Below are 27,575 nucleotides of genomic sequence, written 5' to 3'. Positions count from 1 at the left end.
GCCCCTCTCAACCACAATGCAGGTCTTGAGCACCCCTGAGTTTCAGCTCATGACCTACCAGCCAGCGGTGAATTCCACGTGGGCATCAAAGAAGCCAGTGACCTGCCCGGTGGCCACCTTCCAGCCCTCAATGCGAGCGCGGATCAGGCCTTCCCTCTTCTGATTTCTCACCACCTTCACCAGCCCGGGGTAGCGTTTGTGGACATACTCCTCCAGGGGGACTTTCAGCTCCTCTGCAAATAACAAAAATGCAAGAAGGTCTATAAACATGTCACTGCAAATTTGCATCTAACCCACTGCAATGCCCACAGATCTTCAGCGAGTTCAAAGATCTCAAAAAAAATCGCATGTTGGTAATTCTGGCAGAAAAGAAAATCTCATCAGTCTAGGAGTCAGACGACATCTCTGATGCATTCACCCAGGACAGCTATCTTCTGACAGTTTGCAATCCGTACAGCCGGATGGGAACCAGGCCTGGCTTTTATATCCTGGCTGCTACGAGCCGGCAGACATCCCTCAAGATTCTTTTTCTTCGTGGCCCTCCCTCCAAACTTGACCAGAATCCTTGTCCTTGTCCTCCTGCTACCCCATGGGTCCATCCGGTTTATCAATTTCTATACGGGCTTTTCCATCTGCACACAGACTTGCTCTTACAGTACGTGCCTTGGGATGCAAAATAAGTCTCTGCTCAGTAGTAGAAGTGCTACCTTGGAGGCAGAACTAAAGCTACCAGGGATTGAATGCCCTCCCTTCTGCAACAAGCAGCTGGGAAAGTGCATTTCTATGAGCTAATTTAATCCTTGCAGAAACCCTAGGAGGTTGCTAGATTAGTTCCATTGATTAACTACATTAATTCTATTTTGCAAATGAAGACATAATCTTAGAGAGACTAACCTGTTCTGAGGTCACATTTGGGGTAACGGGAGAGCTGAAACACAATTCAACTGAAACTAACTCTATAGACATAAAGACTGATACTCCGCTGAGTGTGGTGTTGTGCACCTGTACTCCCGACTACTCGGGAGGCCAAAGCAGGAGGATCACTTGAGCCCAGGAATTGGAGGCTGCAGTGAACTATAGTTACACCACTGCACTCCATCCTGGGCAACAGAGAAAGACCTGGTCTTTAATTTTAAGAATAAAAATAAAGACATCTTAAAAAAAAAAAAACAGTGATACTTTATGTGCATAAAAATCACCAGGTATAGGGAGGAAAACGAGGGGCTAACAGGGAGAGGATTCTTAGATACCTGCACTCCAGGTACCTGTCCTGCATGGGTGCTGGGGTACTCAGGGACATGTCACCAAAGGCCATAGATCATGGAATGCTACAAGGCGAATCCCACCTGGTGACCAGGGTTGGCTCGTGACTGCAGGAATCTCCGTAAGTTCAGGGAGAACATTCTGAGTGCTGAGCGCTGGGCACCATGCCAGGAGTTCCGCAGGCACTGTTAGCTCTTAGCTGCCATGTGACCTGTGACCTGGTCGTGGCTCTTCCCAGGAATAGGATGTCAGCTCCTGGCTACATCACTCACCACATCTGGGTATCAAATGAGTTCCTCATTTGTTAAGCAGTTGCGAGACTTCGGGGGAGATATATGGGTACGGATCGGTAAGGTTGGCAAAAGAAAGTGTGGGTCACTACCACTGGCCTTCTCATATCTAAAGAGTTTTGGGAAGTATTAAAGGAGTAAAAGGATAAAGCCTAAACATTTGGTACTAGCCTTATGGCTGCTAAGCTAAAGGAAAAGCTATACAGAAAGCACTCAATATGCATTCAATAAATGGTAAATCTAATAATAATTGGTTTGTCGTACTTATTAATGTTGATTAATTGCGTAAATTCCAGAAATTTAGAAAGAACAACAGCTTGTCTTTCTAACTAGCCAATATCATTTTTATTTTTATTTATTTTTATTTTTGAGATGGAGTTTCTCTCTTGTTGCCCAGGCTGGAACGCAGTGGCGCCATCTCAGCTCACTGCAACCTCTACCTCCCGGGTTCAAGTGATTCTCCTGCCTCAGCCTCCTAAGTACCTGGGACTACAGGCATGCATCACCACACGTGGCTAATTTTGTATTTTTAGTAGAGATGGGGTTTCACCATGTTGGTCAGGCTGGTCTCGAACACCTGGCCTCAGGTGATCCACCCACCTCAGCCTCCCAAGGTGCTGGGATTACAGGCATGAGCCACTGCGCCCAGCTGCCAAAATCATCGATAAAGTCTAGGGCCTACTGTATAGCAGTAGACACCATTCTCACTCTTACAAGGTACGGGGATACACTGTTCCAAACAACAGTGTGTGGAAACATCGAGGCAGATGCCACCATCCAATGACCAGGGTTTAAGAACAAGTGACACTGAGCAGGCTTCTCTTTCCAGACCCTGCAGTGTGATTCTGGACTTTATAAGATACTGAGTTGTGCTCTGGTCTGTGCTCAAAGACAATTCAGACACAAGTGCTCCCTCGAGATGCTTACAATCGAGTTAAGGAGATGAGATATGTTTAAAAATTATAGGAAGGAGTACTTTGGGAGGCCGAGGCAGGTGCATCACCTGAGATCAGGAATTCGAGACCAGCCTGGCCAACATGGTGAAACCCCGTCTCTTCTAAAAAAAAAATAGCCAGGTGTGGAGGTGGGTGCCTGTAATCCCAGCTACTCAGGAGGCTGAGGCAGGAGAATCGCTTGAACCTGGGAGGCGGAAGTTGCAGTGAGTGAGGCAAGATCACACCACTGCACTCCAGCCTGGGCAACGAAAGCAAAACTCCGCCTAAAAAAAATAAAAATAAAAATAAATTATAATATTCAATATTATAGGGTAAATGAAGCTAATGGTCCCCCCATCCCCACAAAAAAAATGGCCATGGAGGAAGAGTGCTGTGAGGAGTCACAGAGAGAGAGAAATTGTTTTGGCTGGGAGCGTTCATGGAAAAAGTAGTTAAGTTATGCAGAAGATTTGGACATGAGCTCTCACTATTCTAGAATACATAAGCACACCAAAAAACACCTAAGTGAAAAATTGTATCTACTTAGATGACAGTATCATGAGCACCAACGTTTCAGTCTAGGAAACTGGGAAGATGCCATTGATGTATTTTATTTTTATTTTATTTTATGTTTCAGATGGAATCTCGCTCAGCCACCCAGGCGGGAGTACAGTGGCGTGCCCTCAGCTCACGGCAACTTCCACTTCCTGGGTTCAAATAATTCTCCTGCCCCAGCCTCCCGAGTAGCTGGGACTACAGGCGCCTGCCACCATACTCGGCTAATTTTTGTATTTTTAGTGGAGACAGTGTTTTGCTACGTTGTCCCTGCTGGTCTCGAACTCCTGGGCTCAAGTGATCCCCCTACCTTGGCCTCCTAAAGTGCTAGGATTAGAGGCGTGAGCCACCACACTTGGCCAGATACAATTGATTTAAAAAGAGAAAAAGAAGAGAAGAGGAAGAACAAGTTGATGAGTTTCTCTGAGGACAGGTTGAGGGGGCCAGAGGACATTCTGGGGTAGGCATCTGAACCACGACAAAGGTCTGGAGGGGAGAAAACAGGGCAGAGGTGTCAGGGACTGTGTGATGAGAGATGGCGTCCTAACATGGAGAAACCCCATCTCTATTAAAAACAAAAACTAACTGGGCATGGTGGCAGGCACCTGTAATCTCAGTCAGTGGGGGCTGAGGCAGGAGAATCACATGAACCTGGTGGGGCGGAAGTTACAGTGAACTGAGATTGTGCCACTGCACTCAAGCCTGGGCGCGAGATTCTGATGGCCATGAGAGGGTGACAGTTCCAGGAAATGCAGGGAAGAAGACTTAGAACCACACTTTGTGAAACACATGTATTTAGGAGACAGGAAGAAGGGCTAGTGAGCAATCATGGCTCATTGCAGCCTCCACCTCCCGGGCTCAAGCAATCCTCCTGCCTCAGCCTCCTGAGCAGCTGGAACTAGGGGCATGCACCACTATGCCCAGCTAATTTATTTTATTTTGTAGAGGGCTGGATAGAGAATGTAGAAGGAAGAAGGGCTGGAGAAGCTATGCTCAAGGCAGTACAGATGGGCCTCCAAGGAGGAACTGCAGTTCTCAAACCTGAGAGCCCAAGAGCATCATCTGGAGGTGTTGAAACTGAGTCCAACACTTTACAGGATAATGCTCCTATGACGCCAGTTCCAAAGCATTATCCTGTAAAGTGTTTGGCAGAGTTTCTGGAAGAAAGATATGTGCATTCATTTTATAAATATTTAAAGGAGTCTCTGTGGGTGAGAAGGACAGAGTCCCTGTCCTCAAAAAGCTACTCAACCTCCGGGGTCAGGAAAGTCAAATGCATTAGAGAAAATGAAAGCTGAGAATGGCCCGTTGATCTAGACAAACAGGAGGCCCCCGATGGTACCAGCGAGAAAAAAAGAAATCCCTCCAGATTCAGCTGTCTCCTGCAGGGACAGGGTCAACACAGAGAGAACTGGATGAGGACATCTCAAGAAGGACTTCCAGAAAGCCTGGCTCTGGTGGAACACATTTGAGACCGCCTAAGAGCAGTAGGGTGTTGAGATTTGAAAATGGAGAGAAACTGAAGTTGAGATGGGGTGCAAGAGCCCAAATTCACCCTAAAGAGAATGAGTCTATAAATTAACCAAGTAAAACTAGGTCCCCAGGCCCCCATGGAAGCACACAAATCCCCAACCTGACACTGGTTAGAAAGTCACCCCCTTAGCCAGGCACAGTGGCTCATTCCTATAATCCCAGCACTTTGGGAGGCCTAGGCAAACAGGTCACTTGAATTCAGGAGTTCGAAGCCAGCCTAGCCACATGGTGTGACCCTATCTCTACTAAAAATACAAAAATTAGCCAGGCGTGGTGGCACATGTCTGTAATCCCAGTTACTTGAGAGGCTGGGGTGGAAGAATCGCTTGAACCCGGGAGGCGGGAGTTGCAGTGGGCTGAGATTGTGCCACTGCACTCCAGTCTGGGCGACAGAGAGAGACTCTCTCAAAAACGAAAAAAAAAAAAAAAAAAAGCCACCCCCCCCCCAAAGATCCTTTATCATCCTCAACAGATTAACCCTCTCTAGGACGTTATAAGAACACTAAGAAAAACATCTTACTTTCTCTTTTTCCTCACGAACACACTCAGAGAAGAAAACAGAAACTCATTTCTGGAAAAATAAATGTTTACCTTCTGCAAAAATAAATGCAGAAACTCATTTCAACCAAAATAAATGTTATAAAATCCAATAAAAAATTGGCCAAGTGCCATTTGGGAACCCTTGTGTTTTTTAAGATTTTGATAAACAGCATTTGAGGAGGTTGAGGGGGAGAAGCGAACACTGCCTGTGATTCGGAAGGACTGGAGAGGGAGGTATGCACACCTGCTCCTTAACAATAAAACAAACACATGTCATCCAGGCTTACGGAGCACAAATTGACAAAAATAAAGTTATGAAACAGTAAGAACTAAAGCAAAGAACATTACAGAGTTCTGTCTCAATCCTGCACTTTCAGTGATATGACAGAATAAACTATCGGCACCATCCCTGGTCTCAGAGCCCTGCTCAGGAGCAAGTATTGACCTAGTAAACTTGAAATTGCCCCTATACACTTTATAAAATTAATCAGGAGGCCAGGTGCAATGGCTCACACCTGTAATCCCAGCACCTTGGGAGGCCGAGGTGGGTGGATCACCTGAGGTCAGGAGTTCAAGACCAACCTGGCCAACATGGTGAAACCCCGTCTCTACTAAAAACACAAAAATTAGCCTGGCTTGGTGGCACACGCCTGTAATCTCAGCTATTCAGGAGCCTGAGGTGGGAGAATCGCTTGAACCTGGGAGGTGGAGGTTGCCGTGAGCCAAGATCATGCCATTGCACTATAGCCTGGGCAATAGAGTGAGACTCTGTCTCAAAAAAAAAAAAAAGAAAAAGAAAAAGAAAAAAAAATTCAGGAAAGAAGGGAGGGGGAAATTAAAATAAACCAAGCATGCAGCACATTCAGCATTAATCATTAGTCTCTGACCTGTTTCGTCATAGTTTCTTGGTGCCTGTGTACTAGAATGACTAGGACAATAGACCCTGTTACAAGATTACAGTCCCCCTTAACTGCTCTATTGATAACAACTTGAACATTATAAAACATTAAGTTTTCCCTTTGAGATATTCTTTCATGTCCTCCATACCAATGAAACTGCTGACATCAGCTGGTCTGAAGGACCCCACAAGAAGCTGCCTCACCAAAGAATGCAGTTTCCACATCTTGATAATGTCATCCCCTTTACCCTGATCAATGAATGACCTTGATTCTTCAGCCTTTCACCTTCCATGATCCCCTTCAAAGCCCCAGGCCCAGAAATCCTCGGGGAGGTGGATTTGAGGATCTCTTCCTGTCTCCTCACTTGGCTACCCTACGATCATGAAACTCTTTCTCTGTTGCAAACCCTGCTGTCTCAGCGTAATTGGTATGTTACTGCACAGTGGACATATGAACCTGGTGGTCCTAACACAGACTCAGCTCCACCTGCTTCCAGAACCAATGCAAAAGTCTCAGTGCTTCGGATTTTTTATGTGTGCTTGGGAAGTGGCCACCCAGTCCAGGATTGGGCCAAGTCTGTGCATCCACAATGGTGGGCAACCTGACCTCTCAACCCTCAGAGTTATTAAGCCTTGATGATGAGACTTACTGAATATTTCAATTGCCCTTTGAAGTATGGAGATTCAGGAGAATCCGTCTAAGCTTAGATGAGTGAGTGTTCCTCTACCTTCAATCTGCATTGGAATCACCAGTAAGTCTGAGGTGGCCCAAGAACTTATATTTCTTACAAGCTTCAAATGGGAAGCTGCTGCATCAGCTGGTCTTCTAAGTGCCTATTGGGTGGCTCTGGCTAAGCATTTACCCACCCTGCCTAACTCAATCTTGGATGAATTAGACCCTGAATGTGGGCCAGAGCTTACCCCAACTGAGCTGACATTCCAGAATCCCAGTGTTGCCCTGTTCATCTCCACTTTCCCCACTGCCTAGGACCTACTTTTCCTGCCTCATCTAAAAGATTGAACCCTCTGAAAGTGACCTTGGCCTACATGGTGAGGGTTTGCCATGCCATTTCCAAAACTGGAATCTTTTAAAATATATATATATAAATAAATTTAAATGTGTGTGTGTGTATATACGTGCATGTGTTTATATATATGTATGTGTATATATGTATCTATGCGTGTATATATATATACACACACACACATAGTATATATATAAAATACATATAAATAAGTAAATAAATAAATATACATATACACACATACACACACATATACAGAGACAGAGACAGGTCTGTCCTTGTTGCCCAGGCTGCAGTGAAGTGGTGCAATCATGGCTCACTACAGCCTCGACCTCCCGAGCTCAAGCGATCCTCCTGCCTCACCCTCCTGAGTACCTGGAAGTACCAGCACACACCACCATGCCCAGCTAATTTATTTTACTTTGTATAGATGAGGTCTCACTATGTTACCCAGGCTGGTTTCAAACTCCTGGCCTCAAGCAATCCCCCCACTTTGGCCTCCCAAAGCTCTGGAATTATGGGTGTGAGCCACGAAGCTTGGCTCCAAAACTGGGATCCTGATGGCTGGCCACCTCTGCGTGGGGCAATCTCACAATCAGGTCAGTCTCTGGACAAGGATCCCAAATAGTCCTGCCTTCTGCTTTCACTCCCTGTTCCTGCTACCACTGCTACTAATGCCACAATTCTATCAACACTCCTTCTGACACCATCAACTCCCATTGCCACCACTGCCACGTTTATCACCAACACCTCTCCCTGCCAGCAGCTGCTGAGGTTTGGGCATGCTGCTCACTGTGAATGCATGGGTTGAGACAGCTGGGGACGAGAAAATAGCACATATGGCACATTCCAATTAAGAAACAAAATAGAATGAAAATGCCTGCCAGTATTTCTAGAGTGAGAATCACTGGGTACCTTATGAAAATGCAGGTTCCAAGGCTCCTTTCTCGGTATCTCTAATTCAGTGGGCCTTAGTGGAACTGGCCAGCACCCCCAGGTCATTCTCATGCAAACCCCAAACATCTCAAAAGCACTGGTTCACTTTTTTCATTGTTTTTACCATGTTTAAAATGTTTTGACCTTTTTACAATATACAATTCACTGGCATTAAGTACATTCACAATGTTGTGCAACTATCACCGCTATCTATAACTTTTTCATCACGCCAAACATAAACCCCATACCTATTGAGCAGTTGCTCCCCATCTCCCCTTTCCCAACCCCTGGTGACCACTAACATGCTTTCTGTCCCTATAACTTTGCCTAATACACATAGTTCAAGAAAATGGAGTCGTAAAATATGTGGTCTTTTATGTCTGTTAGTTTTGAAAGTGCAGAAGAAGAAGTGATTTTATGTTGTGTGCAATTTTGTATTGTTTTGTTTTGAAAGAGGGTTTCATTCTGTCACTCAGGCTGGAATGCAGTGGCCGGATCATAGCTCACTGCAGCTTCCAACTCTTGGGCTCAAGTGATTCTCCTGCCTCAGCTTCCCGGGTAGCTGGGACTACAAGGATGCACCACCATGTCTGGCAAATTTTGTTACTTATTTTTTGAAGGGACAGGGTTTTACCATGTTGCTGAGGCTGGTCTTGAACTCTGGGCTCAAGTGATGCTTCTGCCTTGGCATCCCAAAGTGCTGGAATTACAGGCATGAGCCACCATGCCCAGCCTGAGTCTGTGAATTTAAAATCCTTGACTTTGCTGAAGGTCTGATTCATATTCTGTGGCCATGGGGTCCTTCCAACCCCTATGTTGGTAACTGGTGGACTAGAGGCTTGCCCCTAAAACCCAGTCTGGTCAGCTAGTCTGTCCCTCCCCTGGGTTCCTCCTAGGCCACCTTCTCCCTGGGCACATCTCTGCTCCTAGCTTGTTCAATGGGTTTCCAAGGCTACCTCTGTCTGGAAGCATCTGGTGAGACACTTAGATAAGACTCCTCATCCTGATGGGACTTGAGTTCCTGAGCTCTTCCAGACTGGATGTGGAGAGAATCCAGCCCCTGCGTGGTGTCCACACCCTGGGCCCTCCCAGATGCCAGCCTTTCTCTCCACCCCAGTGGAAACATCCAGCTCTCTATGCTTAGGGACTTATGACAGAGACCACAGTGAAAAAAATGGTCTTCAACACAGAGTTTAGCATAGACGTTAGTCAGGACACTTGACATTTCTGCATCATCTCTTTTTTTTTTTTTTTTTTCTGAGAGATTTCAATATTTTATATATGTAAGAATTAACTTCGATACCCTAGACAGAACATAAAACACAGACTGAAAACACTTGGGTATCAGCTACTTGGGAAGCTGAGGTGGGAGCCCAGCTTGAGGCAGAGGTTGCAGTGAGCGGCGATTGTACCACTGCACTCTAGCCTGGGTGACAGAGTAAGATGCCATCTCAAAAAAAAAAAAATTTTTTTTTAAATATTATTAGACAAAGTTTTAAAGTTTTATCTTTAAAAGTGAACAAAAGACGGTGGAGTGGGGAGAAATTAGGTTGCATATCTCACTTATGCAGCATAGGGGTTTCTTATCTGTCCAATGGAGATAGCAAATCCCAGAAATGAACCTGGGTTTTGTGGGACCTGAAATTTATACAATTTGGGGCATTCTCTTTGAGAAACATTTTAAAAGCTTACTTTTGTAAGTCTTCCAAAAATGCATGACATGTAAACACACAGCAAGGGGTCATCAGATGACCTCGAAGGGCACCCGTGCAAGGGAGGGGCCCAATGTGTAAACTTCGTTAGTTTCTCAGTGAGAATACTAACTGGGGAGGCAGATTTCACCAATGCCAGAGTTCCTTTTCTGCTGACAATCACTGTTTTTCAAACATTTCAAATACTATGCTTGTCTGTATCTATAATGAAATATTTATATCCCCAAATTGCTAACCAAGCTGACTAAAAATGTCAGCTAATCAGGAAACACTCCAGAACACTAGTCAGCCAAATTAGATCTCCTCTGGTAATTGAACCAGTGAATGGGCTGTCTTGGAAACTTGTAACATTCCACAACATTTGTCTTCATACTTACTGAGTCCTTATTAAGAGTCACAAGCTGTTGGCCTACAGCAACTCCTTCATACCTCTTAAAGACTCTGTGAGGTAAGGACATGATCAACCACACTTTACAGATGAGAAAACGGAAGCATAGAGAGCGTGCTATGCTCTGAATGTCTGTGTTTCCTCAAAATTCATACATCAAATGCCAATCAATGCCTCCATGGGGTGGTATTAAGAGGGCAAGTGTTTAGGAGGTGATTAGGTCACGAGGACGCTACCCTCATGAATGGGTTGAGTGTCCTTACAAAAGGGGCCCCAGGGAGCTGGTTCACCACTTACTACACATGGAAACACATAGAAATCTATGAGGAGTAGGCCCTCACCAGACACTGACTTTGGACTTCCCAGGCCCCTGAATTGTGAGCAATAAATTTCATTGTTTATAAATTACCAAGTCTAAGGCATTTCTTTTTAACTTCGTTATTTTTGATTTTTATGGATACATAATAGTTAAGGTATTATTTCTTTATTTTACTTTTTCTTTTTTTTTTTAGAAAAATAGTCTCCCTCTGTCACACTGGCTACAGTACAACAGAATGATCATAGCTCTCACTGTGGCTTCCAACCCACAGACTCAAATGATCCTCCTGCCTCAGCCCCCCAAGTAGCTGGGACTGCAGGCATGCACCACGATGCCTGTCTAATTTTTATTTTATTTTAGTAGACATGGGGTCTTGTTATGTTCCTCAGGCTGGTCTCAAACTCCTGGCTTCAAGTGATCTTCCAACCTCAGCCTCCCAAAATGGTGGGATTACAAGCATGAGCTACAATGCCCAGCCTAAGGTACTTCTTACAGCAGTCCCCAAATGGACTAAGACAGAGGGCCAGTAACTTTCCCAAGGTCACACCATTTGTAAGTGACATGCCTACACGCATTACCACTCTACCTCTGATTCCTGTGAACGTGATGTTGTGAAATCTGAAGTTGTTTGTCTGCTAATACAAAGCTGCTGTGGCCTGGCCTTGGCTTTTCCTGAGAGTTGGCTCCCTCTAGTAGCTTGGAAGCACCCACATCTCTGATTACTGACTAATTATCAGTGGATACAGCCTTATTCCACTGCACAGGGTTGCATGAGGACCAAATGCGAGTGCAAAGCACCAGTATGATGATCCCATTTTCTTCTGAATCTGCAGCCATCAGCACCAGTTTCAGAGAGGGAAGATAAAGGATTAGGGCTGTAACCATGAGTAGAAAGTTGGCCAGGCTGCAGGATGGGAGCAGCAGGCTCTGGACTTGAGGCAGGTGCCTACTTTTTCTAGGTTGCCTTCTGCTCACTGTGGTCAATGTTTCACAGAGAAGAGACCTAAGGGCTGATTAAGAGGTTTCAAAAGACTGGGCATCCAGGGAACCTTTTGGGCTTCCAACTCTTCTGAACAATACAGTGAAGCTCTGAAGAAGCCTGAGGGATACAGGAGCCATGTATCTGGTAGATGTACACACACTCCACCCCAGCTTTGCCCCTATGGCATGGGCCCATCTGTCTCTGAAATCCTGGGCTTGAAGAATAGCCATGGTGAGGAAGCAAGCATGTAAAACTGCAGGGTGAAATAACCCAGGAGGTGGCTGCACTGCATATTTTATTCTCTGAGCATCTCTCAGCTTTGCAGACTTAAATAACGCACTTGCTGACTATGGGCTGGAGCAAAAATGAGGCAAGAGTGAGAAACTTCAGGAAGAATGAGAGAGATTAAAGAGGGAAGCTTTTGCTATGTATGAAAGCATTTTGAGGGCGATTCCATAGTGAGATCAAAGCAAGGACAAAAGAAAGCAGAAGACGAAAAGAAAAGCAAAGAGATGTGAGGTGCAAAACACCAAAGTGTTAAACTAAATATATCACACTGAGTTGTGCATTCATGAGAGGCACTTTGTAAAGGAAAGCCATCTCAGCTTCCAATTCCTTTGTTAAGAAATTCCTCTCTACCGCTTCTTCCATTTACATTTTACCTTTTCGAAAATAAATATGAGTAGCCCAAACCTACAAGGAAACATCGTAGTACGCACAGGCTATAAGCTGTCTAGGTGAGAACTCCAAGTTGTCTCCCCCATTTAAAAGAGCATTCCCCTATCTCACCCCATCAAAGGCATTTGAAAGTCTGGCATTTGCAGATGATTCTAATAATAACACATGAATTTCAGCAATCAAATTTGTCTACAGGCTGGGGTGTGTTTTTTTTTCATTATGTTATTATTTATGGTGATACTGATTCCAAATGCTCTGAAGCTGGCAAATCTCTTCCTTGAAATAGCAAAAGTCACAGTCATTAAAGAGACAGCAAAACAGAACACAAGCAATGTGAAGCCCTGGGGAGAACACGGTCACACCCTGGTGCTCGGTCACTTCTTCCTCAAGTTTTCTTTAAATGCATTTGGCAGCCAGGAATGGAATAACTGAAGCGAGGCATCCCACCACTTCACCATTCTCTAGCATTTTGGGGTGCTCCATATTCAGGACCCTGAAGTTTCCAAGATCAAAGGCGGTGTGAATCTTATGTGCAAACGAAATGCTCATGCCTGCGTATAGGAATTGTCCATGTTAAGTTATTAATGTATCATACGAATATTCTATCAATAACAGCTCTTACTAGCATCCAAAAGGGCTGCAGAACCTAACATGTTTCTTCTAGCTAGCGGAGACTATCGAGCCATATAACATCAGAGCGGATGTGGACTGGAATGGCACTGTAGAACACTCCGGCTGAACAGCAGCTCTGCTAATACCAAACCACCTGACATTCCCACACTTCTCAGTCATCTGGGCTAAAGGGCCAATGTACCAAAGCCAATTTCTTAGTTGTGACAGTATTCTGGAGTTTTGCAAGATGTTACCACTGGGAGGAACTAAGCGAAGGCTACATGGAATTTCCTGTTCATCTTTGCAACTTTCTGTGAACCTATAATTAGTTTAAACTAAAAAGGGTTTCGTTGTTGTTGTTCTTGTTTTTAAAAGCCAGTTAGTGGCTGAAGCTTTAGCTGGGGTTCTCACACTATCGCTCGTGTAAAGATACATACTCTCCTCATTCTTTCCTCCCTGGGGCCTAAAAAAACACAAAGAGAAATGTAAATGCACAACCTAGTTAGGATTACAGACCCACACAGCAAATGCTGTCACACTGCTATGATCTGGTTGGGGGCAAAAACAAGTATTATTTCTGATTAGGAAGGCTCTTTACAGGCAGGCAGGAAGGCAGGTGATGTTCAAATAAAGAGAGCCTGGCCAAGCATGGAGCTGTGTGATAACAAGTTGTCTCTCGGCTATTTCACTCAGAACCTCAGCAACACAGGAAGAATGTTATCTCTTGGAAACACAAGACTTCTCCCATCTCTGCAATTATAAACCAAGAAGAAAAGCAAACAATGCTAGTGTGACTTATTCTCCAAAATTCCTTTTGGAAGTGCAGAGGGTATAACCTTCCACTCCAAAAAGTTTTCAGCCATCTTGCTTTCAACCTTTGAATACAACCAACCAAGACAAGATGTTGATCAGATATGCCTGTCGTACAGGGAAGTATTAGTGACAAGATGTACAACTGTCCAAATCATCAAGAAACTCAAATGATGGTGATAGGAGATAGGCAATTTCTGACACCTAAACCAATATAACTATAGCATTCAAACCAAAATACGTACAATGTGAAATCCTAAAGCTTCTAGAACAATGCCAGAAGAAGTGGAGGAAAAAAATCTCTGCACATGTGCAACTGAAATTAACCTATTCAACAATTAGTGTAATTTAGCTGTGGGCTAGATCCTGGGATTACAGCACAGAGCAAGCTATCGGTCTTACCATCAAGTGTCTTACCACTTAGAGATAGGCAGATAAATGAAGGCAATTCAGTTATGGTTTCCCAGTGTGGATGACATGCAAGTTGAATACTGATGAATGAACCGGAGCTAGCAAATCAAATAATGTCATGAGCACACTCAACAGTACCCTTTATGACACTGTTAGGACTTGCACTATGTGCCTTGCAAGTATTACCTGTAAACCTCACAATGAAAACTCTGCATGAAAGCTACTATTACCCTAACTTAAAGAAGGTCAGAAAAGTTAAGTGCCTTGGCCAAGACCACATAGCTAAAGTTTGGGCCAGGATTCATTCCTCTCTTTCCTCCCCATGCTACTGATTTAAACAGCAGTCCTCATCCATTTTGGCACCAGGAACCACTTTGGTGGAAGATCATTTTTCCATGGACAGAGCAGATGGATGGTTTCAGGATGATTCAAGCGCATTACATTTATTGTGCACTTTACTTCTACTGTTATTACATTGTAATATATAATGAAATAATTCTACAACTCATGATCATGTAGAATCAGTGGGAGCCCTGAGCTTGTTTTCCTACAATTGGATGATCCCATCTGGGGGTACTGGAACACAGTGACAGGTCATAAGGCATTAGATTCTCATAAGAAGCATGCAACCTAGATTCCTCATATGTGCAGTTCACAATAGGGTTCACACTTCTATATGAATTTAATGCCACTGCTGATCTGACAAGGGGGGGAGCTCAGGTGGTAACGCGAGCAATGGGGAGTGACTGTAAATACAGATGAAGCTTTGCTCCCTTACCAGCCTCTCACCTCCTGCTGGGCGGCCTAGTCCCTAACAGGCCATGGACCAGTTTATGGCCCAGGAGTTGGGGACTGCTGCTTTACAACAAAGAAGGTAACAAGGTAAGTTAAAAAAGCAAAATATTAATAAGACATATAAAAGAGTATTGAGGGCCAGGCGTGGTGGCTGACGACTGTAATCCCAGCACTTTGGGAGGCCAAGGTGGGTGGATCATCTGAGGTCAGGAGTTCAAGACCAGCCTGGCCAACATGGTGAATCACCATCTGTACCACAACTACTAAAATTAGCCAGGTGTGGTGGCGGGCACCTGAATCCCAGTTACTCGGGAGGCTGAGGCAGGAGAATCGCTTGCACCTGGGAGGTGGAGATTGCAGTGAGCAAGATCGCACCACTGCACTCCAGCTACAGCAACAGAGCAAGAAACTGTCTCAGGAAAAAAAAAAAAAAAGAAAGAAAGAAAGAAAGAAAAAGAAAACAAAAAGAGTATTAAGGCCATTAATTGTAAAAAGAAAGAAGCTTCTCATAGTAGCTTAAGGAAAACTTGACGGCTAAAGTTACAACTCACCTAAGTTTTAAAGGCACAGTAAATTTCCATAGGATGTTGTAACTTGACAAATCCAAAAAGTGAAGTCCATCCCCTTCCCAAACTTGTGATTCTTAATTCTTAGCATATCCCATTCTAAATGAGAAGTACGAATACCCATCTTGTCACCTAAGCAGGGACCCTGGGGATCCTCTTTGACTCCTGCCTCCTCCTTATAATTGGTTATATATGATTCAGCTTCAGTGTATCCAAATATTAAATAACTCAGCAGATAAAAACAGTGAATTTCAGATCACTGGTTAAAGGACTTACTATTAAATTGAGATAACCGTATTTTGGGACAGAGTCTCTATGTTAAAAATTCTTATACTTTATATACAAATATTTCCTCTGTCTGGAATTTATTTTGGAAAGAAACATTTACCCATAAAAATGGTTGTCAATATTTGTATAGTCTAGGCATAATGAATCACATTCTTAAGACTTTGGTATCAAAAAGAAAAGACTGATGGATTTGACTATATAATGTAAAATTTATACTTGCCAAAAAAGACTACGAATGAATTAAAGTGAGAAGCACAAGTTGAGAGAAATGCCTGCAAAGTGATGTAAAAAAGGTTTGTTTAATGTATAAAAAGTTCTTGATATACACCATGGAATACTACGGAGCCATAAAAAGAATGAGTTCATGTCTTGCAAGGACACAGATGAAGCTGGAAACCATCATTCTCAGCAAAGTAACACAGTAACAGAAAACCAAACACCGCATGCTCTCACTCATAAGGGAAAGTTGAACATTGAGAACACATGGACACAGAGGGGGGAGCATTACACACTGGGGCCTTTCAGGGGGTGGGGGACAAGGGGAGGGAGAGCATTAGGACAAATACCTAATGCATGCAGGGCTTGAAACCTAGATGACGGGTTGATGGGTGCAGCAAGCCACCATGGCACATGTATACCTATGTAACAGACCTGCACGTTCTGCACATGTATCCCAGAACTTAAAGTAAAATAAAATAAAAAGTGCTTGTAAATCAATAAGACAAAGATAAACACTCCAATAAAAAAGGGATAAAGGAGTCATCAATAGGCAAATCTCTAAAAAACATATAAACATATGAAAAAGTATTCATCATCAATACTATTTTTTAAAATGCAGATTTAAAAATGTAATGCCATTTCCCCTGCATCAGAACAAGATGGCCAAGACAAATAAGATTCAGTGTTGGTAAGAATACAGAGAAAAAAAGTCGTTCATATACTCTTCATGTCATAGTTTTGCATACCTGGAAGACAGTTTATCAATTTATATTAAACATTCTCAAAGATGAATATAAAACTTTCAGAATAAGATGATGAATTTAACTCATGAATCAGAGACCACTACTCAAAATTCACTAAAAAACTACAGTAAAAGGATTTCTAAAATAAATAAACAACAACAACAAAAACCATAATCTTCCAAAGCCAGAGGAAATGCAAGACAAGACAACAGCCATGAAATCGAGCAAGCTTGAATGCAGGTTCAGGTTAATCAAGTGACTGAAGTATAACAGATGATCCCAAGCCAACAATGCCAAAACTGAGAAACCAACTCAATATATACCAGAGGACACTCAAGAGGCAACGGAACCGGCAGCCCCAGGTGCCTTTGGAACTGGGGGTAAAACGGACAGACCAAAATAAGGAAGGCCAGCACAAACGTTATTTGAAAAGAAACTGATCACTAAAATTCCCACTCCCACTTTTTTTTTTTGAGATGGAATCTCACTCTGTCACCCAGGCTGGAGTGCAGTGGTGCAATCTCAGCTCACTGCAACCTCCACCTCCCGGGCTCAAGCAATTCTGCTGTCTCAGCCTCCTGAGTAACTGGTATTATGGGTGTGCACCACCACAGAGCTGTTTTTTTGTGTGTGTGTGTGTGTGTGTATTTTTAGTGCAGACGGGGTTTCATCATGTTGGCCAGGCTGGTCTCAAATGCCCGATCTCAAGTGATCCTCCCACCTCAGCCTCCCAAAGTGCTGCGATTACAGGCTTGAGCCACCACGTCCAGCCTCCACTCCCACTTCTTGTTTCAGCCCACACAAATCACTCCACTGTCAAATCAAGTACGTCCAACTCAAGTACGCAATGTCTGATCAGCTTTTTAAAAACTGTGATACAATGGACATAACAAGAAATTTACTATTTTAACCATTTTAAGTATACAGTTCAGTGACATTAGGTACATACATATTATTGTGCAGACATAATCTATTTCCACAACTTTTTTCATCTTCTCAAACATATCCCAAACCCTTAAGCGATAACTCCTCATTCCCCGTCCACTTAGCTCCTGGCTGTCTAATCACTATTTAAGAGATAATCATAAACAGAAAAGACTCACCAGATACTTAAGGGAAGCCTCCAACATGGAAGCTACAAACTAAACATCAATGAGAAAAATGTAAGTTGTAGAGATAGACTATGCAGGGAGAAAAACTTAAAACAAAAAATATTATTAACATCCTCCAGGGATAAGAAAACATATTGCTTCCAATAAAAAAGGACAATATGTTATAAAAGGAGCTTTCAGAGAATAAAAATGATCACCTGGAAGTAAAACTATGATAGCAGAAATATAAAAAATGGATACAAGGGCAGAATAAAAAAACTGAAGTAGGAATAAAGAAAACAGAGCAAAAATATCAGATAGAGAAAGATAAAATACCAGAGAAAAATAAAAAATTAGAGGCTCAATTATTAGAGGCCCCAAACTAGAATAATAAAAGATGCTGAAAGAGAGAACAGAAAAAATGAGGAGGAATTATCAATTAAAAGTCCAAGAAATTTCGAAAGATAGATAGACAATAGATTCCAGATTGAAGCCACTAAATGCCCCATCCAATCAATGCAAACTGACCCATATCAAGACTCATCATTGTAAAATTTAAAACTATGGTGACAAGATAAAGATTCTACAGGCTTCCAGAAAGGAAAAAAGAACATGCAAAAGATCAGGAATCAGAATGCCTTTGGTTCTTCCAAAACAACAACAACAACAAAGAAAGATAGACAATAATGAAGCAAAACCATCAAAATTCTGAAAGAAGGTAACATCTAACTCAATGACACCATCATTCACCTAGAAGATGAGGCTAAAGCCATCTTTAGAGGCATGAGTGAGCTTGAAAGATTTTCTCTTCCTTGCAGTCTCTTAAGAAGCTTCCAGTTGTTGTGTTTCACCAAAAAAAAGAACATAAACCAACAGAAAAGCACAGGAGACAGCACAGAAGAGGGTCAGAGAATCTGGAAGAAGATGGTCAAGGGAGATCCAAGATAACAACAACACACAGCCACAGAGGCCGACCCCCATAACAGAGCAGTGTGACTTCAGACAGATGCATTGAGAGTTGTCATTTCTAACATTGCTCCTGCAAACGTACCTCATTTTAAGCTGAGGATGGATTGCCTGAATGAGTGTAGCACCCATTCTTATCTATAATTGGATGTTCTAACTACAGGCTTTCCGCCTGCTGCCTGGATTAGTGGAAGACATTCATTGTATCATATCTCATATTTCTCAGGACATGTTCTGCTTTGACCTGCTCCTGAGGATAGGCAGCAGGTCTTGATAAGATCAGAAGCAGAAAATACAGGGAAGCCCATTCCATCTGTCCAGATTTTTGCCTTAAGTCCAGTACCTGGTCTACACAATAGCCCACTATGGCGAGTCCCATGTTTCCTGAGCTCACTCATGACTTAGCTGTCTTCTCCAGAAGAGGCTTTTGTAAACCCTTAGGAAGGTACATGGGTGAATGTTCTCATACTTGACATGGTAGGAGAAGAGATATTTATTAATAAATATATTTTTAAAAATAGAGGAGGTAATTAAGCAAGAAAAATAAATAGAAAATATTCAGATGGAAAGTAAGAAGTAAGATTATCATTATTTGAAGATAACATGATATTCTATATAGAAAGCTCTATAAAATCTACAAAAAAACCTATTGGAGCTAATAATAAAGTTTAGCAAAGTTAAAGGATACAAGATGAACATACAAAAAGAAGTTGTATTTCTATACAATAACAATAAACAACCCAAAAATGAAACTAAGAAAACAATTCAATTTATAATAGTATTAAAAAGAATAAAACATTAAGGAATAAATTTAACCAAGGAAGTGTAAAATGTGTATACTGAAAACTAAAAAACATTGTTGAAAGAGATTAGAGACCTAAATAAATAGAAAGACATCTATGTTCATGGATTGGAAGCATTAATATTATCAAGATGACAATACACTCCAAATTGATTTACACATATAATACAATCCCTAAAAAAATTCTGACACCTATTTCTCAGAGAAATGTTCAAGCTGGTCTTAAAATTAATATGTAAATTCAAGGGACCCAGAATAGACATAAGAATCTTGAAAAAAGAACAAGGTGGGAGGTCTCGCACTTCCCACTTTTAAAATTTACTATAAAGAAAAAGTTATCAAGACAGTGTGATCATGCCATAAGCACAGATGCATAAATCAAAGAAATAGGATTGAGAGTCCCAAAATAATTTCTCATATTTACAGTCAGTTGACTTTAGACAAGGGTGCCATAACCATTCAATGAGGAAAAACTGGGCCTCTTGAACAAATGCTCATGGGATAACTATATATGTAAAAAATAAAAATAGAAAGAATTTGGATCCCTACCTCAAACCATATCCAAAAATGAGCTCACAATGGATATAAACCTATATGGAAGTGCTAGGCCTATAAAACTCTTAGAAGAAAACAAAGGTTCAATTCTTTGTGACTTTGGATTAGGCAACAGTTTCTTAGATATGACACCAAAAGCTCAAACACCCAAAGGAAAAAAAGATAAACTGGACTTTATAAAAATTAAAAACTTTTGTGCATCCAAGGACATTATCAAGAATGTGAAAAGACAACCCACAGAATGGGAGAAAATATTTGCAAGTATATTTGCAAAAAATAGTTGCAGAATATTTGATAAAGATGAGTATTCAGAATAAACAAAGAATAATTACAAGTTAATAATTTTACAAGTCAAATAATCAGTTTTAAAATGGGCAAAGTACTTGAATAGATGTTTCTCCAAAGAAGATACACTAATGAAAAATAAGCAAATGAAAAGATGCTCAAAATAATTAGTCATTAGGGAAATGCAAATCAAAACTACAAGATACCACCTTATACCTACTAGAGTGACCATAATTTAAAAAAAGTAAAAAGTGTTGTCAAGGATGTGGAGAAACCGGAATCCTCATATAATAATGGTGATCATGTAAAATGATGCAGCTCATGTGAAAAACAGTCTAGCTGTGGAAAACAATTTGATGGTTTCTCAAAAAGTTAACCATAGAATTGTCATATAACCCAGCAATTCTACTCCTAGATATGTACCCAAGAAAACTGAAAACATGTCCAAATAAAAATGTATACATGAATGTTCATAGCCCTATTATTCTTAATAGCCCCAAAGTAGAAACAACACAAATGTCCATCAACTGATAAACTGATAAACAGATAAATAGAATGTGCTACATCTATACTCAAATATTATTCAGTCATAAAAAGAACAAAGTACTTATATATGCTGCAACATGGTTGAACCTTGAAAACATTATGCTCAGTGAAAGAAGCCAGCAAAAAAGGCCACATGTTGTAGATTTCATTTATTATCAAATGTCCACAATAGGCAAATTTATCATAACAGAAAATACATTAATATTTGGCAAGGAATGGAGTAAGGGTAGAATTGCAACAGGCTACTCCCAGTTCAGGGTTTATTTTGCAGGTGATGACAATGTTCTGGAATTAGGTAGTGGTGATAGGTGCAAATCATTTGAATATACTGAAAATCGCTGAATTGTATACTTTATTTTTTGTTTTTTGGCTTTTTTTTTGAGACAGAGTCTTGCTGTGATGCCCAGGCTCGAGTGCAATGGTGTGATCTCAGCTCAGTGCAACCTCTGCCTCCCAGGTTCAAGCAATTCCCCTGCCCCAGCCTCCAGAGTAGCTCGGACTACAGGCGCACGCCATCACACCCGACTAATTTTTGTATTTTTAGTAGAGACAGGGCTTCACCATATTAGCCAGGTTGGTCTCGAACTCCTGACCTCAAGTGATCCACCCACCTCAGTCTCCCAAAGTGCTGGGATTACGTGTGTGTCACAGTGCCTGGTCTATTTTATTTTTATAGTATATTTGATGGCGTATGATTTATGTCTCAATCAGAAGTGAGGAAAAATAAAGAATGGCTATGTATGAACCAGTGACAGAGTGTGTCAAGTATTATGACTGTGATACCTCTGTGCACCCAAATTCCTCCATCCCAGTCACCCAAACAAAGATAAAGGCAAACACTGCAAGTTCATCATTGGACCAATGGAGCCACGAAGACCCAGGGTAGCCATCTGGGAGACAGAGGCCTTATTGGTTTGAAGCTCAGGGAAGAAGATAAATTGTTCTGGGCTTCAGTGGTAGATCCCACTGGACAATTCCAATGGGAAACTGTCAGAACATACACAATGGAGGAGACTGCCCAGTGTGTCCTGATGCTGAGAATCACGAGTAATCCCAGTTTAAGAAGGGAGAGGGCTGAGTGATATGGTTTGTCCCCTCCACACCTCATGTTGAAATGTGATCCCTAATATTGAAGGTGGGGCCTGGTGGGTCATGGCAGTGGATCCCTCCTCAAAGTCTTGGTGCCATTCTTATGGGATTCAATGAGTTCTCACTCTCAGTTCCCATGAAATCAGATTGTTAAAAAGAGCCTGGCACCTCCTCCCCTCTCTCTCTCTCCACTTGTCGCTCATCATGTGACCTCACCAACTCCCCTTCCTCTTCAACCATGAGTAGAAGCTCCTGAAACCCTTACCAGAAGCAGATGCTGGCATCATGCTTCTTGTACAGTCTACAGAACCATGAGTGAAATAAATTACTTTCCGTTATACATTACCTAGCCGTAAGTATTCTTTGTAGAAAGACAAATGGACTAAGAAACCAAGGAAGAGAAGAACAGCTGCAAAAAGAAGATTAGGGGAGAATCAGAACAGAGTGAAAGACAAATGGACTAAGAAACCAAGGAAGAGAAGAACAGCTGCAAAAAGAAGATTAGGGGAGAATCAGCAGAGAGTAGTGTTGGGGCACCAGGAGGAGTGATACACCATCAAGGAAGCTGCTTGACAATCTCAGATGGTACCAAAAGATCTGGGCAGCAAAATGCCCACTGGACTTGGTGAGCAGTGATTTCTGGCAAATGTTGCCTGAGTGATTTCAGCTGGATGTACAGAGTACAAAGAAATGCATCTTACTTGGGCTTAACATAGGCCAAAGTCAATATTCAAACTGAGTGAAACAAATGACTTAAAATAAAAACAAAATTCCCTGACAAAGGAAAATCTGCAGTCTCATCTTGTCTGCTTCTCCAGAGTGCCCTGGCTTTGTACACCCATTCCCTGAGCCCATCTTGACCAGAGCTTAGTGAATCTGCGAATAGATCAATCTGCCCTCATTAAAATGATGTTTGCAGAGCTTTTTTAATAATAAAAAAAAAAGGGCAGAGATTATGCTTTACCCTTCAGGGGGAAAAAGCAGAACATTAACTTGTTTATACTATTGATCTTAACTATGCAAAATGTGCATTAAAGAGGGTAAGGGCATGGGCGAATGAGCAGTTGCCTCTGGTTAGTCTCTTCAGTATTTATTTTTTTCCAATTATATTTGCTTTTTGATACATTCGAATTTTCCAACAAAGAGCATGCATTTCTTTTAAGATCAGAAAACAAAACTGTGAGGCCGGGAGAAAAAACGTTTTAATCAAATGTGAACTAGCAAGCAGGAACAACAATATTAATGTAAGAAGAACTAAATTCAGGACAAAAAAATAAAACAGGGTATGCTTCTAAGATAAAGAGAGCATTACATAACAGTAACAATCATCACTATTAATGAAGCCATGCAGATACAAATCTGTAGTTGCCAAGAAACTGACGAGATACCAGAAAACAAATATTAGGAACACAGGAAGGAAGAGTCATTATAAAAGGAGATTTTAAAACACCATTATCAAAAAGACTTTAAAAAAAATAAACTCATAGCCTACCAGAATACACAAAATTGATGTCTGGCAGGAATTCAATTCCATGATTACAGTGCGTGGGGGTCTTTTTAAATAGATGTAGAACATTTACAAAACTCGATAATACCAGTTACAAAGAACATCGTAATAAAATGAAAAATATTAGATTCCTCTTCTAGTTCAAGAGAAGAGATTTCTGGCCTAGGGAAAAAACATAAGAGAACAGAACCAGGAACTGAAAAGAGGGAGATCATGTTAATATCATCAACTCCTGGTCCCCTGGGTATTTGAGAGAGGAGGAGGATGATGAACGGATATTGATTTATGGTCTGGCTGAACCAAATACCTCTTTCTCCTATTTTCTTATTCACTAAACATCTTCATGTAGACCTGAAATGTGAACCATTAAAATGGGACTCAGACAGGGCTCAAGGCGTGGTTGCTTAACCCAGTGGTTCTCAAAGTGTGTTCCCCACACAAGCTACATCAGCATCAAATAGGAGCTTATAAGATGCAAATTTTCAGCCCTACCCCAAGCCTCCTGAAGTAGAACTTCCTCCAGGGTGGAGTCCCAGGGTGTTCTTACACTAAAACATTTGATGTTAGAGGTGTATAAATACCCCAGCTTCCTCACCCTTGGAGCAAGTTAACTCTGAGGTCTGAGTTTACACTGGCTCTTGGAATTTCCCCAGTGAAATTAAGCTCTGTCACCCACAGTACCAATCTTTTGGGGATGCTTTCCCTTCCTATTCTTACTTCCCCAGTACCCTACTGGTGCTCTCTTTACCTCTCAAATAAACTATTTGCACTCTTGATGTGAATAAACCCATCTACTTGCAGATGTTTATTTCAGAGTCTACTTCTAGGGGAACCCAAATGAAGATACCTACTAGTATGGTTTGAATATTTGTCCTCTCCTAATCTCATGTTAAAATGTGACCCCCAATGTTGGAGGTGAGGCCTGGTGGGAGATGTTTGGGTCATGGGGGTGCATCCCTCATTTATGGCTCAGTGCCTCCTTCATGGTAATGAGTAAGTTCTCAGAGAATCTGGGACCTCCCTCCCACTCTCTTGTTCCCTCTCTCACCATGTGACACTCACTTGCTCCCCTTCCCTTACTGCCATGACTAAAAGTTTCTGAGGCTTCACCAGAAGCCAAGCAGATGCTGGTGCCATGGTTCTTATACATTCTGCAGAACTGTGAGACAAATAAAACCTCCTTTTTAAATAAATCACCCAAGGCCAGGCATGGTGACTCACACCTGTAATTCCAGCACATTGGGAGGTTGAGGCAGGAGGATCATTTGAGCCCTGGAGTTTGAGACTAGCCTAAGCAACATGCCAAAACCCCATCTCCACAAATATATATATAGCCAGGTGTGATGGCACATGCCTGTGGTCTCAGCCTCTTAGGAGGCTGAGACAGGAGGATCACCTGAGCCCAGGAGGTGGAGGCTGCAACAAGCTGGGATTGCACCACTGCACTCCAGCCTGGGTGACAGAGTGAAACTCTGTCTCAAAATCAATCAATCAGTCAATCAATCAGTCAATCAATCAATCACCTGCCTCAGGAGTTCCTTTGTAGCAACACAAAATGGACTAATACACCTATTGAATCCAGTAAGCGTCTAACCCTGTACTGGAGATCCCTGCAGTCAAGGAGCTGGAGTTATGGCTGAGATTGCCTTAACCTTCCCTTCCTCCTCCTGGGCTGGGCTCTACCTAGATTTCCTCAGGAGAGGGTGCACCACTGGCAATGAGTCTTCACCCCAATCCAGCCCGATCTGCAGTTCATGCTCCTCTCTGGGTGTTCTAGCCCTGGGCCACCTCTAGTCATTTTGCCACTAGCTCACACCTGCCCTTTTCTTAGCCCTACCTGGCTTCATCATGCACTCCCTTATTGAAAGACTTAATGAGTTTCAACCACCAGTCAGGCCCTGGGAAACAACATCTCACCCATTTCAGAGAGTCCACTGTGCAGACACACTTCAAGCTAATAAGTGTGACAGCTAGTAGCAAGGTGCTGAGATAGCACAGAACCAGGGCCTCATTATCCTAAAGGTGTATAAATACCCCAGCTCCCTTGCACTTGGAGCAAGTTAACTCTGAGGTATGGGTTTTTCCTGGATTTTCCCCAGTGGGATTAAGCTCTGTCACCCACAGTACCAATCTTTTTAGGATGCCTTCCTTTCACAATCTTACTTCACCACTCAGAGGTTAGAAGAGGCTTCTCTGAGGAAGCGCTTTGCTGGAGACAGCTGGGGAAATACACAGGGAGTCCCTGCAGGGGTGCATGGAAGGACTGCTGGAGCAAGATGTCTATGGTAGGTGCAGAGAAAGGCCACAGAGCAGAGAGCCATGGGCATGTCAAGGAAAGAGAATTTGCTGCACGACTTAGAGGCTTCCAGGAACTGAAAGAGCCTCCTTCTCACAAGGAGACAATCATTCTCAGATTTAGAAGAATCTATAGATAACTAATGGCCAAAGGTAAGGAAATAAAACTAGGGATGTGAAAAATCCACCAAATGACCCAACTCTGTAAGCCAGAGGTCCCAGAGAAGGCATACCACTGGGCCCAGGTGCATCCAAGCCTTTCAGAAGAGTGAGCCGGTTCAGAAGGGCCAGGGACATCAGCTCCCAGGCTGATTAAATGGAGAGGCTCATTCCTGTGCTCCTCAAGATAATCCAGTATTAAACAGGACCCGTGGCATTGCCTCCTCCTCACCATCTTCCAGACACCGGAGCAGCTTGCAGGGTAATCCCTCTCCTACTCAGCATGATGAAAGGAAGGGGTTTAGCCTACCCCTAATCCTGTAGTTGCTCAGAAGATAAGATAAGCTTTCTTGGCCTTCAGGCACTCACTCTAGCTGGCCTTCTTTTATCTCATGAGCCTGTGGGAGTCGCTCCCAGCAGTGAGCACACTGAATTTTGCACGGTTGGGATCCAACACAAAGGCACTATTAGCAACACCCACCCCCACTGCCCTGGATGCCATGCCTTTGTCCAACTATTAAATATCTCCAAGGACCTCCCAGGAGTTTTGTTATTGACATGCAATATTTTCCTGTTGTACAGTTTCCATTGAGCCATCACTCCTAGTGGCGCTGAATTCCAGAAGATGAGCAAACACCACTCATTTCTACTTAAGATCATTTTGGGCACGGTGGCCTAGAGAATTCCAATGTAGATAAACACTTCCTAACACAGGATGGAATTTTTTATTTTGCTTTTTGGAGAAGGACAACAAAGATGGGGCATGGTCGGGGGGGAGTGGAGGAGGAATTCAGCTCTTCACTGTCATCTACTTTAGGTAATGAGAAGAGGGAAGCTCATCTGGATCCATGGCCAGTCAATGATTCTAATGAGCCCTAGAGCAGCGGTCCTCAACCTTTTTGGCACCAGCGAGTGGCTTTGTGGAAAACAACTTTTCCATAGAACATGTGGGTCAGGGGAGATGGTTTCAGGATGAAACTGTTCCACCTCAGATCATCAGACATTAGATTCTCATAAAAAGGTTGCAACCAGCCAGGCGCAGTGGCTCATGCCTGTAATCCCAGCACTTTGAGAGGCTGAGGAGGACAGATCACCTGAGGTCAGGAGTTCGAGACCAGCCTGACCAACACAGCAAAACCCTGTCTCTACTAAAAATACAAAAATTAGCCAGGCATGTTGGTGTGTGCCTACAGTCCCAGCTACTCGGGAGGCTAAGGCAGGAAAATCGCTTGAACCTGAGAGGTGAAGGTTGCAGTGAGCTGAGATCGTACCACTGCACTCCAGCCTGGGTGATGGAGCGAGACTCCATCTCAAAAAATAAAAAAGGTGGGGAGGGGGTACAACCTAGATCACTTGCTTGTGCAGTTCACAATAGGGTTCATGTTCCTATGAGAAGCTAATGCCACTGCTGATCTGACAGGAGGTGGAGCTCAGGCAGTAATTCCAGCAATGGGGACAGCTGTAAATACAGATGAAGCTTCACTTGCTCTCCTGCCACTCAGGAAGGAGCCCAGATCCTAACAGGCCACAGACTGCTACTGGTCCATGGCCCTGGGGCTGGGGACCCCTGCTCTAGAGGACTCAAGGAATAACAGACCAGGGTATGCCTAGATATCTTCCTCTAAAAAAATCTTGGGCGGGCACCGTGGCACACACCTGTAATCCCAGCACTCTGGGAGGCTGAGGTGAACGGATCACCTGAGTTCAGGAGTTCGAGACTAGCCTGGCCAACATGGTGAAACCCCATCTCTACTAAAAATACAAAAATTAGCCAGGCGTGGT

The 27,575-nt window shown here is 42.8% G+C and overlaps 1 protein-coding gene across 1 annotated transcript in view; it reads right to left on the bottom strand.

Moving 5' to 3' along the window:
• Positions 1-27,575, bottom strand: part of GALNT17 (polypeptide N-acetylgalactosaminyltransferase 17) — a 597,097-nt gene that overhangs the window by 302,269 nt on the left and 267,253 nt on the right. Inside the window, exon 4 of the mRNA XM_023218655.2 lies at positions 59-233. Within this exon, the coding sequence (XP_023074423.1) occupies positions 59-233 (175 nt within the window). The remainder of the gene's footprint in view (positions 1-58; positions 234-27,575) is intronic.

Source organism: Piliocolobus tephrosceles, chromosome 8 (genome assembly GCF_002776525.5).
Source record: "Piliocolobus tephrosceles isolate RC106 chromosome 8, ASM277652v3, whole genome shotgun sequence".
NCBI classification, from domain to species: Eukaryota; Metazoa; Chordata; class Mammalia; order Primates; family Cercopithecidae; genus Piliocolobus; species Piliocolobus tephrosceles.
This window is presented reverse-complemented; position numbering and strand designations above follow the sequence as displayed.